The 14,001-nt window shown below is 42.6% G+C and overlaps 1 protein-coding gene and 1 long non-coding RNA gene across 2 annotated transcripts in view; both read right to left on the bottom strand.

Moving 5' to 3' along the window:
* Nucleotides 1–14,001, bottom strand: part of LOC308466342 — a 26,944-nt gene continuing 12,943 nt past the window's right edge. Inside the window, exon 2 of the long non-coding RNA XR_013980778.1 lies at nt 1–738. This is a non-coding gene — a long non-coding RNA (uncharacterized lncRNA). The remainder of the gene's footprint in view (nt 739–14,001) is intronic.
* LOC308466079 (uncharacterized protein) overlaps nt 3,743–14,001 on the bottom strand; it is a 25,652-nt gene continuing 15,393 nt past the window's right edge. Inside the window, exons 3-4 of the mRNA XM_080986611.1 lie at nt 7,825–7,962; nt 3,743–6,631 (exon numbers count right to left, since the gene is read on the bottom strand). Of these exons, the coding sequence (XP_080842737.1) occupies nt 5,010–6,631; nt 7,825–7,924 (1,722 nt within the window). The 5' untranslated portion in view covers nt 7,925–7,962 and the 3' untranslated portion in view covers nt 3,743–5,009. The remainder of the gene's footprint in view (nt 6,632–7,824; nt 7,963–14,001) is intronic.

The following is a 14,001-nucleotide window of genomic DNA, read 5'->3' on the forward strand; positions in this document are numbered from 1 at the left end:
TTTATATACAAAGATGTTTATTGAAGTTCATTGTTCGCTCCACAGCCGAGGCGCGCAGCCCCACGTCTGTTACGCTTAGACCGCTGAAGTCCCCTCTGAGTCAGTCCCTCCCCTGCACCAGTTTAAGAGGCTTGTGCTGCTCCACCTCTTCCTTTCTTTCCTTTTCCACAGGGTCTTCCTGCCCCCTGGGGTTTCGCCCCTCCTGGATTCCCCTGACGCGGAATCCCCAGACAGCTCTTCCCCCCTCCTGCGGGCTTTGGGACCTGGCTCCTCCTCTGGGCTCCCTGTTCTTCCGCGCGCCTCCACATTTGAACTTGGCACGCGTTCGCAACCTCTAACCTTCCTCTTGACAGTTACACTACTCCCTGCACTACTCCCCTCCCCTTCCGGGAGGACGTCTTGCTCCGATCTTCCCCCCTTCTCTGCTGTCGGAGCTGCTTCCCCTGTCACACTGGAATCTCCACCCCCTTCACTGCGCTCTGGCGGGGAAGCCGGTCCCGACTCCCAGCTCCCACTTTGGGATCCCCTGCTGGTCCCCTGCTCCTGACGAGTCCCCCCTGTGACTCCCCTTGGCCTGACCACAGGCGCCCCCTTCTGGGAATCCTCCGATTCACTTGAAAGACTCGTGGAATCCCTCGAGTCATTGTCATCCTCTTCCTCGCTGTCCTGGGATTCTTCCCCATCACTCTCCGTCTCCTCCCTCCCCTGTGCCTCTGTCCCTGAACCCCTGACAACATTCTTTAACTTGTTCATATGGTTTCAATTTCCATTTTCCTCCTCCTTTGATTATCGCATCTCCATATGTAATCCATTTACCTCTCATGTTGATTTTCTTTACACTCATAACCTCTAATGGGGATAACCACTGAGGAGTTCTTGGTTCTAATAGGTTTTTATACCTAACCCATACTTCAATTATTATTATTTTTTTATAAAATATTTATTAAGGTTTTACACAAAGAAAACAAATAGATACATACAATAAAAAAACAGAAAAACAAACATAGCCGAAACAATACAAAAAAGTACAAAAAAGAAAAAATACATAAAAAAAGATAATAAAAAACATAAAAAAGAAAAAATCCAATTTTTAGTTTTGTACTTATTTTACCCTCTTTCTTGACTTCCTCGCATCTCCCTTTTTTGTGTTCCCCCTTTACCCAGTCAGATTCAGCAAATCCTTACCCTCTTTCAAATCTCATTAATAATTATATAGTTCAACCTATTATGTCACCGATCTTTCTTATCTTTTTAGTTCAATTCTTACCTATTCCTTATAACTTAATCACTTGTACCATATTGTTTAAGTTTGACATAATATATCTCTAGTCTTTCACCCATTTTTTAAATCATTTTTGCATACTCTTTTTAACTTTATCACTAATGCCATATTATTTTTATATCCAACATCATTTTAACATTCATAAATTTTGCAGTATTTCTGCAGGTAGTCTTTAAACTTCTTCCAATCCTCTTCCACCGACTCTTCTCCCAGGTCTCGGATTCTGCCAGTCATTTCTGCCACCTCCATATAGTCTATCACTTGTATCTGCCATTCTTCCAAGGTGGGCAAATCTTGTGTCTTCCAGTGCTTTGCAATGAGTATTCTTGCTGCTGTAGTTGCATACATAAAAAATGTTCTATCTTTCTTTGGCACCAATTGGCCGACTATGCCCAGGAGAAAGGCCTCTGGTTTCTTAAGGAAGGTATATTTAAATACCTTTTTCAGTTCATTATATATCATTTCCCAGAAAGCCTTAATCTTTGGGCACGTACACCAAAGGTGAAAGAATGTACCCTCAGTTTCTTTACATTTCCAACATTTGTTATCAGGCAAGTGATAAATTTTAGCAACCTTGACTGGGGTCATGTACCACCTATAAATCATTTTCATAATATTCTCTCTTAGGGCATTGCATGCCATAAATTTCATACCGGTGGTCCACAACTTTTCCCAGTCAGCAAACATAATGTTATGGCCAATGTCTTGTGCCCATTTAATCATAGCCGATTTAACCGTTTCATCCTGTGTATTCCATTTTAACAGCAAATTATACATTCTTGATAGTATCTTAGTTTTAGGTTCTAACAGTTCCGTTTCCAATTTTGATTTTTCCACCTGTAAGCCCATTTTTTTGTCCAAATTATAGGCCTCTCTAATTTGATGATAATGAAACCAATCTCGCACTTTATCTTTTAGTTTCTCAAAACTCTGCAATTTCAATTTATCTCTTTCTTGTTCTAATATCTCCCAATATTTCGGCCATTTGGCCTCCATATTGAGTCTTTTCAAAGCCCCTAACCCATACTTCAATTAAGAGACCTCGGAAAATGTGGTTCTCAAAACCTTTGTGAATTTTCTTTCCCCCGCACTGTATTATCTTTCGTATGCCTCTCAGGTTAAAAACCTGATTGATCTTTATGTATGTGCTTATTCAAAACCTTCTTCAATCTTGTAGCCAAAATGTTTGCAAATATTTTATAATTGACATTCAATAAAGAAATTAGTAATTCTTTACTTGAGCTCTACCTGTATCTGGTTTGGGTATCAGAGTGATGAATGCCTCTTTCCAGGACCCAGGTGCTTTGTCCCCCTGTAAAATCTTGTTACAAACATCCATCAATGGTTGTATCAGCCAATCCTTAAATATTTTATAATATATGGATGTTAAACCATCAGGTCCTGGTGCTTTGCCTATTTTCATTTGGTCAGTTGCCACTTCAACTTCTTGTCTTGTAAACAGTTCATTTAGTAGGTTCTTTTAGTAGATTCTGACTATGCTACCACTCAGTGGATTTGTAACTGGCTGACTGACCGAACCCAAAGGATGCTCATCAATGGTTCCTCTTCATCCTGGAGAAGAGTGGCTAGTGGGGTGCCACAGGGTTCTGTCTTGGGCCCGGTCTTATTCAACATCTTTATCAACGACTTGGATGATGGACTCAAGGGCATCCTGATCAAATTTGCAGATGACACCAAACTGGGAGGGGTGGCTAACACCCCAGAGGACAGGATCACACTTCAAAACGACCTTGACAGATTAGAGAACTGGGCCAAAACAAACAAGATGAATTTTAACAGGGAGAAATGTAAAGTATTGCACTTGGGCAAAAAAAATGAGAGGCACAAATACAAGATGGGTGACACCTGGCTTGAGAGCAGTACATGTGAAAAGGATCTTGGAGTCTTGGTTGACCACAAACTTGACATGAGCCAACAGTGTGACGCGGCAGCTAAAAAAGCCAATGCAATTCTGGGCTGCATCAATAGGAGTATAGCATCTAGATCAAGGGAAGTAATAGTGCCACTGTATGCTGCTCTGGTCAGACCTCACCTGGAGTACTGTGTCCAGTTCTGGGCACCACAATTCAAGGAGGACACTGACAAACTGGAACGTGTCCAGAGGAGGGCAACCAAAATGGTCAAAGGCCTGGAAACGATGCCTTATGAGGAACGGCTAAGGGTGCTGGGCATGTTTAGCCTGGAGAAGAGGAGGTTAAGGGGTGATATGATAGCCATGTTCAAATATATAAAAGGATGTCACATAGAGGAGGGAGAAAGGTTGTTTTCTGCTGCTCCAGAGAAGCGGACACGGAGCAATGGAGCCAAACTACAAGAAAGAAGATTCCACCTAAACATTAGGAAGAACGTCCTGACAGTAAGAGCTGTTCGACAGTGGAATTTGCTGCCAAGGAGTGTGGTGGAGCCTCCTTCTTTGGAGGTCTTTAAGCAGAGGCTTGACAACCATATGTCAGGAGTGCTCTGATGGTGTTTCCTGCTTGGCAGGGGGTTGGACTCGATGGCCCTTGTGGTCTCTTCCAACTCTATGATTCTATGATTCTATGATTCTATTTTGTCCGCTGGAATTTTATGCAATCCATTTTTGTCCAAAAACTCTTCCATTTTTTCATTTTCTTCTTTTTCTTTTTTAAAAGCTGCTTGTAGTACTTGTGAAAGCATTTTCTAATCTCTGCTGGGTTCTCAATATTCTTGCCATTCTCCATAATATTGATTATTGTACTCTCCTTCTGTCTCTTTTTCATTGCCAAGCCAATAATTTTCCACATTTATTTGCCGATTCAAAAGTCTTTTGTTTCATCAATTTAACTTTCCATTCAATTTATTAGTTTACTATTTGTGAATACTGAAATTGTAACGCTTTAATTCCCTTTTCAATCTGTTGATTTTTTGGGGTTACATCTCAGTTTTTTCTCTTTCCCTTTCAGTTGAGACAGAATTTTTTCCTTTTACTCATTCTGTGCTTTTTTCCTGATAGAATTCTGTTGAATCCGAAAACCTCGCATTATAGCTTTACTTGCATCCCATACGACCCTTGCTTCAATTCCGGGATTCAGGTTCAACTCAAAATAGTCCTTTAGGGTCTTCTGAGCTTTATTTACAATCAAATCATTTCTCAGTAAAGCATCATAACATACATAAAAGGGGATGTTTGGACCAGCCAGTTGGAACTTCCTGTTTCTCCTAGGCTGCCTCTGCATGTGACTAGAGGTGGACGTGTCCTCACCTGCCCAGGCAACTAAAGAGCAGGAGTGGTCAGCCATCTCTCTCTCTGACCACATTTGCTGAAGAACCAACATCTGCTTAGCCTAAGATGCTCTCTCGGCTTCCAGCCGAAAGAGGACAAAAGGTATGTCTCCTTATGGGATAGTTTCTAGGTATATTACTTCTCTAACTTAAGTCTGCCTTCTGGGATCCATTTGTGAACAGAATGTGAGTGAGTAAACTTTTTTATACTTTTATAGAAGACTGTGCCATGTCTATCTTTTTATGAGGTACTAAAGGGGAATATTGCCAACGAAACGTAGAGGCTTTAGCGAGCGTGAGCAAACGCATCCGCTGCACAAGTTTAAAAAGGGGAATGTTACTCTGCTAAATTGTAGAATTTGTTAATACAAGTTGGAAAGGATATAATCAAGCAATATATCCTCTCCTGCATCCCTGAACATTCCCACAGACTTAACTGAAGCTCTTCCCACATTTGAAGCACTTATACTTTCTGACTTGTATGAGTTCTTTGATGGAAAGTGAGACTGCAATTGTGACGAAAGCTCTTTCCACACTCATGGCAATGAAAAGGTTTCTCCCCTGTATGAATTCTGTGATGGGAAGTGAGATGGGAGCTATCAGTGAAGCTCCTTCCACATTCGAAACACTGATAGGGTTTCTGCCCTGTATGAATTCTTTGATGGGAGGTCAGACTGTGCTTGAGATGAAAGCTCTTTCCACATTCCAAGCACTGATAGGGTTTCTCCCCTGTATGAATTCTGCGATGGGAAGTAAGATGGGCCCTCTGACTGAAGCTCTTTCCACATTCCAAGCACTGAAAGGGTTTTTCCCCTGTGTGAATTCTTCGATGGGAAGTGAGATTCGCCTTCTGACTGAAGCTCTTTCCACATTCCAAGCACTGATAGGGTTTCTCCCCTTTATGAGTTCTTTGATGCAAAGTGAGCTGGGCCCCCTCCCTGAAGCTCTTCCCGCATTCGAAACACTGAAAGGGTTTCTCTCCTGTATGAATTCTGTGATGGGAAGTGAGATTCGCCTTCTGACTGAAGCTCTTTCCACATTCCAAGCACTGATAGGGTTTCTCCCCTTTATGAGTTCTTTGATGCAAAGTGAGCTGGGCCCCCTCCCTGAAGCTCTTCCCGCATTCGAAACACTGAAAGGGTTTCTCTCCTGTATGAATTCTGTGATGGGAAGTGAGATGGGAGCTCTGACTGAAGCTCTTCCCACATTGCAAGCACTGATAGGGTTTCTCCCCTGTATGAATTCTTTGATGGGAAGTGAGACTATACTTCTGATTGAAGCTCTTTCCACATTCCAAGCACTGATAGGGTTTCTCCCCTGTATGAATTATTTGATGGGAAGTGAGATTCACCTTCTGACTGAAACTCTTTCCACATTCCAAGCAGTGATACGGTTTCTCCCCTGTATGAATTATTTGATGGGAAGTGAGATTCACCTTCTGACTGAAGTTCTTCCCGCATTTGAAGCACTGATAGAGTTTCTCCCCTTTATGAGTTCTTTGATACAAAGTGAGCTTGGCCCCCTCCCTGAAGCTCTTCCCGCATTCGAAGCACTGAAAGGGTTTCTCTCCTGTATGAATTCTGTGATGGTAAGTGAGAGAGCTGCTTTGACTGAAGCTCTTCCCACATTCCAAGCACTGATAGGGTTTTTCTCCTGTATGAATTCTGCGATGGGAAGTGAGACTGGAGCTATCAGTGAAGCTCTTTCCACATTCCAAGCACTGATAGGGTTTCTCCCCTGTATGAATTCTTTGATGGGAAGTGAGATGGGAGCTCTTTCTGAAGCTTTTCCCACATTCAAAGCACTGATAGGGTTTCTCCCCGGTATGAATTCTTTGATGGAAAGTGAGATTCCGGCGGTTACTGAAGCTCTTTCCACATTCTCTGCACTGATACAATTTCTCCCTGCTCTGTCCTCTTTTGTGTGAAGTGAGGCTATCCCTCTGAACGAAGCTCTTTCTTTGACGGGAGGTGTCCTGGGAGCTCTGACGGATGTTCTCTCCACACTCTGAATGTTTATATGACTTCTCCACTATGTGGATTCTGTTGTGCTCCCCCTTGTTCTTCCCTTCCAGTTCATCTCCATCTGCAATGAAGAGAGAAGCGAATTAGAGCCTCAGGAAGAAATGGAGCTCCAGATCATTGAACCAAGTTAATTAATGCTTGTGATAGAGGAAGAACTAAAAATAGTTAGATGTGGGGCCTCTCTATAGTTTTCACTGCCTTTGTTGGCTGGTATTTACTGACATATTGCTTGGCTTTTATCTGGAATGGATTTTGTTCTGGAATCCTGGAATGCACTCCATCTCCAAGGTCAGTCATCTCTTTGGTCAATCAAATGCAAACGGAAGCAAAAACAACACGCCTGACAGAATTTACATCAACTTCCCCAAAAACTCTGAAGCCGGCATTTAAGAAGGCCTGGGTGGTTCAGAGAAGCCTGGTCACTGTTTTAAAAGGCATGACTAGACGCAGAACATTCACAGAGGAAACAGTTGATATCCCTCCATTCTGGGTTCACGGTGGGGGGTGTTAGAATCCCAGACGCTGTTGGTCTCCAGCCAAAGAGTTGAAGTTCATCACATACAGGTATGTATGGAACGTCCACGTCTCGTCTGTGAAACAAACAGCAACACCTTCACCTGAACACTCCCCATCAGCTGCTGCCTCAATCTGGTTGGTCTAAATTTAAATTTATACGTAAAGCACTTTATTCACTTTGAACCCCCCTCCCATGTCCATGAGGAGACTGTATTGTTTTGTTAGCAACAGAAGAGGAAAAGTGACTATAACTCAGTTCAAACCAATTCATGAACCCAGATATATATAGATATATAGCCATTCCTGCAAATTTATTCTGCTATTTCTGATATGCAAATGGCACGCGAAGACTTAGTCTACATATCTGTATCATTTATTAGTCCTATGTTCCTTGTTTTTAAAAGCAAATAAGAAGTTATTCCAAAAAGAAAAAGACAACACACAGAGGCCCCATCTGCATTCAAACTGCAAAGCAGGATCAGTGAGTTGTCTGACATTGGTAGGGCATTCAGATCACAGAACTGGTTTTAGACCTTTTGAGCTGTGGTGGCCGGGGAGCTGTGATCTATTCCTAGCTCAAATTGCCTGCAGATGACAAAGGAGCAGGCAGGCAGGCAGGTGGAGGAGCCCAAAAAGGTGCTCCCCTTCTCCATCTCCATCCGCCTGCCTGCCCCCCCACCCCAATTCCTCTCTGGCTCCATCCATCTAGGTCCCCATCTTCCCTCCCCTGGGACTCACCAGATCTCTCGGAGGTCCCTGGGAGGGAACGCTCAGAGGTTGAGAGGAGGGACGCAGGAGACAACCTGACCAGGTCAACCGTCCATCTTCCCCCTTCCATCCTCACTAGGTTTGCAGAATCCGTCCCTTTTATCTTTCCTGAGGAGACAAGGAGCCAGAACGAGCTGGAGGGTCCTGGGAGAGAGGAAGAAGGAAAGGAAGTCTCAGAGGCCCTGCAGGGATTCTCCTGCCCTAGATATTCTCCTGCCCCTGGAGAAGCACAAATGGGGCAGCCCCTTCCCAACAGAAGCCCCATTTCTATACCTCTCCAGTGGTTCCAAAACATCAGGTAGGCTACTTGCATGGCAATTAAAGAAAAAATAAGAAGAGAGAGTAATAGCGAAATGAAAAATAATTGAAGATCCTAAAGAAATATGCAAAGAAAAATTAAATTACTATAGGAAGTTTTACCGTGCAAAAGAAGAAGACCACGAGGAAATGGAAAGATACATAGCACAAAATAGACTCCCGACAATAGCAGATTGGAAAATAGAACAACTAAATCTACCAACAGCGATGATGGAGGTGCAGCAATCAATCTCAAGAGCAAAGATAGGAAAGTCCCCAGGTACGGATGGATTACTGGCGGCATTTCATAAGAAGTTAGAAGATATATTATCAGAACCAATGAAACAGTACTGAACGGAATTTTAAAAGAAGGAAGAATACCAAAATCATGGGAAGAAGCATTTATCACACTGATACCCAAACAAGGAGCAGATCCAACACTAATCAAAAATTATAGACCTATATCATTGTTCAATAATGATTATAAAATATTTGCTAACATCCTAGCCAACAGATTAAAAAAAAAGTATTGAATGAAATAATACACAGAGATCAGGCTGGCTTCTTACCAGGCAGACACATGCACAATAAAATGAGAAACATAATTGATATTTTAGAATATTTAGAAGCAAGATCAGATAAAAAAGCCATTTTGATGCTGATAGACATGGAGAAGGTCTTCGACAACATATCTTGGAGCTTCATTGTCAGGGAACTGCCATCAGTGCTGGAGGGAGAGAGCAAAAGCCAGAGGGATTCCAGAGAGCGTCCAGGGATCGGGAGAAGCAGCCCATCTTCTGGGGAAGAGAATCAGCGTAGCACCAGTGAAGAAGTGGGGCAGATGGGGGAAGCGGCGAGGCGGTCCCATGACTCCTTGCCTGGGACCAGCGGGGAGAGTAGGGGTCCTCCGTTGCCCACGCCCTCCTTGCGCAGAAGGCTTCCACGCAGAGAGAGTAGGAGGAGACTAGGCGTCAAAGAGCTTCTTTGCTGGAAGAAGTTTAAGAAACACCCACTGACGGATTCTGCCAGCGATTGAGTCAGCCACGGGTAAGTGGCTGTCCGGACAGAAAAGGTTCATTTAGGCAACCCAGCCAGGTGTTTGCACCCAGCCAGGGAGATAAGCACCGGCTTACGCACGAGCAACCCCTAGAACCATTACATTCATGGAAAAAAATACAGAAAAAACAGGACTTGGAGAAAATATTATTAGGAGTGTTGAGGCAATATATTGAAATCAGAGAGCCAAATTGATACTAAATAGTGAAATAAGAGAAGTAAAATAAGTAAGGGGACCAGGCAAGGCTGCCCCCTTTCGCCTCTACTTTTTATTACGGTACTAGAATTCTTAGCAATGACAACAAGGAGTGACCAAGGCATAAAAGGTCTAACAATGGGGAAGAAGTCGCAGAAGATGAAGGCCTTTGGAGACAATTTAATTCAAACTACTGAAAATCTCGAGGAAAGCATACCAAAAATAATAGGGAAAATCCTTAAATTTGGAAGTGGCAGGATTTAAATTAAATAAAAATAAGACTAGTATGCTAGCAAAAAATATGTCAACACAGGAAAAAGAAGAACTAAAGAAAATATCAGGATTGGAAACAGTAAATAAAACTAAGTATTTGGGAATCTGGCTGACAAATGAAAACACCAATCTATTTAAAGACAATTATATTAAAACATGGAAAGAAATCAATTTTGAATCATATAATAAGAAAATTGATATATAGAGTATGGCAAAAACATAAAGTGGTGTTAGAACCTAAAACCCCCTGGTGGATTTCACCTCAAGGAGCAATAACTGGGAAAAAGAAAAATATGGAATTGAATTGGGCCACTTTCACTGCCTTGTTGTGACGAAGGGGCTTGAATAACTCAGAGACGCTATGAGCTAAGCTGTGCAGGGCCACCCAAGATGGACAGGATATAGTGGAGAGTTTTGACCAAACGTGATCCACCTGGAGCAGGAACCGGCAAGCCACTCCAGTAGCCCTGCCAAGAAAACTCCATGGACAAAGACAACAGGCATATAAAAGTGATGACGCTGGAAGATGAGCCCCTCAGGTCGGAAGGCGTCCAACATGCTACTGGGGAAGAGCGGAGGACAAGGACAAGTAGATTCTGAGCTGATTTTTTTTGATTTTTGAATCAAAATTGGAAACAGAATTGTTAGATCCCAATACTAAGAATTTGTCAAGAATGTATAACTTGCTGTTGAAATGGAATACTCAGGATGAAATGGTGAAATCTTCTATGATTAAATGGGCACAAGATGTTGGACACAACATTATGATGGCTGACTGGAAAAAGTTATGGACCACATGTATGAAGTTTACGGCATGTAATGCCTTAAGAGAGAATATTATGAAAATGATATACAGGTGGTACATGACACCAGTCAAGCTTGCAAAAATCTATCATTTGCCCGATAATAAGTGTTTGAAATGTAAAGAAACTGAAGGTACATTCTTTCACCTTTGGCGGACGTGCCCAAGGATTAAGGCTTTCTGAGAGATGATATATAATGAAATGAAAAAGGTATTTAAATATACCTTTCTGAAGAAACCAGAGGCCTTTCTCCTGGGCATTGTCGGCCAATTGGTGCTAAAGAAGGATAGAACTTTCTTTATGTATGCTACAACAGCAGCGAGAATACTTATTGCAAAGTATTGGAAGACACAAGACCTACCCACCCTGGAAGAATGGCAGATGAAGGTGATGGACTATATGGAATTGGCGGAGATGACTGGCAGAATCTGAGACCAGGGAGAAGAGTTGGTGGAAGAAGATTGGAAGAAATTTAAAGACTATTTACAGAAATATTGCAAAGTTAATGAATGTTAGAATGATGTTGGATTGAATTTAATTGGTTTTAGTTGAAATGTTATTAAGAATTAAGTAAGAATAGATTGACTATAGGTAAAGGGGTAAAATTTAAAGTTAAATTGTGTTAAGATGAATTATGGAATTAATTTCGAGAAAGAGGGAAAGGACTTGCTGAAACAACTAATTGAACTAGAACACGAAAAGGGAGGTGCGAGGAAGTCAAGGAAATAAGCAAATGAAAGATAAGGATATGAAAATAGGGTTTTTTTTCTTTTTCTTTTTAAATGTTTTTGTTTGTAAAATGTTTTCCTTTTTTATTTTTTATTTTGTATTGTAACCTTTTTATTTTGTATTGTAACCTTTGTAGCTACACTACAAAGAATTAGAGAGCTGGAGCTGTTCTTGGAAGCAACAGAGCACACCGTTTCCACCAAGGAGGAGACGGGGGACTCCCCTGAGAAGGACGCTAGTTCACCAACACAGGAGCCAGATATATGGAAAAACGTGACTCAAAGAAGTAGGAGGCCCAGGGTTTGCTCTGATTGTTTAGAAATACACAATCGCTTTGAGGTCCTCTCCCCTAGCATGGAAGACGAAGAGCAGACTCCATTTGAGGATCTCTCCCTCATTACAGTTGATCAGGTATATGAAGACGAACAGCAAAGTCAGTCCTCAGGGAATGTGCAGGCGACCTTGGAGCGGACAGCTCACGGAAGAACCCCGACCAAACCTAAGAGGAGGCGTGTAGTGGTGATAGGGGATTCCCTACTGAGGGGAACAGAAGCAGTGATCTGTGGGCCTGACAAGATGTCTCGGGAAGTGTGCTGTCTCCCCGGGGCTAAGATCCAAGATGTAACTGAGCGACTGCAAAGAATCATAAAACCCACTGACAAATACCCCTTCCTCTTGGTTCATGTGGGAACCAATGACACTGCAAGCAATAGCCTCCAGAAGATCAAAAGAGACTACGAGGCTCTGGGCAGGAAGTTGAAGCAATTAAATGCACAAATTGTGATCTCATCTGTCCTCCCAGTTGAACGACGTGGTCCAGGGAGAGAGGGGAAAATAGTGGAAGTGAACAGCTGGCTTCGCAAATGGTGTAAACAGGAACGGTTTGGATTCTTAGATCACGGACTGCAGTTTCTTGAAGATGGACTTCTGGCAAGCGATGGGCTGCACCTCACAACGGTTGGGAGAAATGTTTTTGCCAAAAATCTCAGAAACCTCATCAGGAGGGCTTTAAACTGACTAATGTGGGGGAGGGAGACAGTGCTCCTGAAGGTAGGAGTCTATCAATTGATGAAGATGATCATCCAAATGTCATAGACCAAATGGAGCAAACAGCACACAGACCTAGTGGTGGGAGGAAAAAATCCTTAAATAAGAGTCACGGGGGAAGGATTAATGGACTTCAATGTCTGTACACTAATGCGCAAAGCATGGGAAATAAACAAGATGAGCTTGAGCTCTTGGTACAGCAAACTAAATATGACATAATAGGCATCACTGAAACCTGGTGGGATAAGTCCCACGATTGGAATGTAATAATGGGGGGATACAATCTATTTCAGAGAAACAGACCAGACAAGAAAGGAGGAGGAGTGGCGTTATATGTCAGGGATGTGTATACCTGTGAAGAGATCCAAGATTTAGAACCTCAAAACCAAAGTGAGAGCATTTGGGTCAAAATTAAGGGAGAGAAGAATAACAGTGACCTCATTGTGGGAGTTTACTACAGATCCCCAAGCCAAACGGAGGACATAGATGATGCCTTCCTGGAACAGATGGCCAAGCATGCAAAAGGAAGGGAGATAGTAGTAATGGGGGACTTCAATTACCCGGATATTTGTTGGATGTCAAACTCAGCCAAGAGCATAAGGTCAAACAGATTCCTCACTGGCCTTGCAGACAACTTCATTGTCCAGAAAGTGGGAGAAGCAACAAGAGGAACAGCCATTTTAGATCTGGTCCTAACCAATGTTGATGACCTGGTTAGTGGGGTAGAAGTGGAAGGATCATTAGGCGCGAGTGATCATGCTCTTCTGAAGTTTACTATACAGCGGAAAGGAGCAGCCAAGCATACTAGGACTCAATTTCTTGACTTTAAGAAAGCTGACTTCATAAAACTTAGGGAAGTGCTGGGTGAGATCCCATGGACAGTAATACTAAAAGGAAAGGGAGTTCATGATGGCTGGGAGTTTGTTAAGAGGGACACAACGTCAGGCAATACCAAAAGCACAACGTCAGGCAATACCAATGAGACAGAAACATGGAAGGTGCCTAAAGAAGCCAGGGTGGCTATCTAAAGAACTTTTAACTGAGTTAAGATTAAAAAAGGATGTGTACAAAAAATGGAAAAGGGGGGAAACCACCAAAGAGGAATTCAAACAAATAGCCAGCATGTGTAGACACAAAGTCAGAAAAGCTAAAGCACAGAATGAACTCAGGCTTGCTAGAGAGGTTAAAAGCAACAAAAAAGGCTTTTATGGGTATGTCCGTAGCAAAAGGAAGAACAAAGAAACAGTGGGGTCACTCAGAGGAGAAGATGGTGAAATGCAAACAGGGGACACAGAAAGGGCTGAACTCCTCAATGCCTTCTTTGCCTCAGTCTTCTCCGATAAAGAAAACAATGCCCGACCTGAAGAATTTGGAGCAAATGATTCAGCAAAGGAAACACAGCCCAGAATAACTAAGGAGATAGTACAAGAATACTTGGCTAGTTTAGATGTATTCAAGTCTCCAGGGCCAGATGAACTGCATCCAAGAGTATTAAAAGAACTGGCAGATGTGATCTCAGAACCACTGGCAGTCATCTTTGAGAATTCCTGGAGAACAGGCAAAGTCCCGGCAGACTGGAGGAGGGCAAATGTTGTCCCTATTTTCAAAAAGGGGAAAAGAGAGGACCCAAATAATTACCGCCCAGTCTGACATCAATACCAGGGAAGATTCTGGAGCAGATCATTAAGCAAACAGTCTGTGAGCACCTAGAAAGGAATGCTGTGATCACCAACAGTCAGCATGGAT

This window comes from Podarcis pityusensis (assembly GCF_964106645.2).
Source record: "Podarcis pityusensis genome assembly, chromosome: 2".
Lineage (NCBI taxonomy): Eukaryota > Metazoa > Chordata > Lepidosauria > Squamata > Lacertidae > Podarcis > Podarcis pityusensis.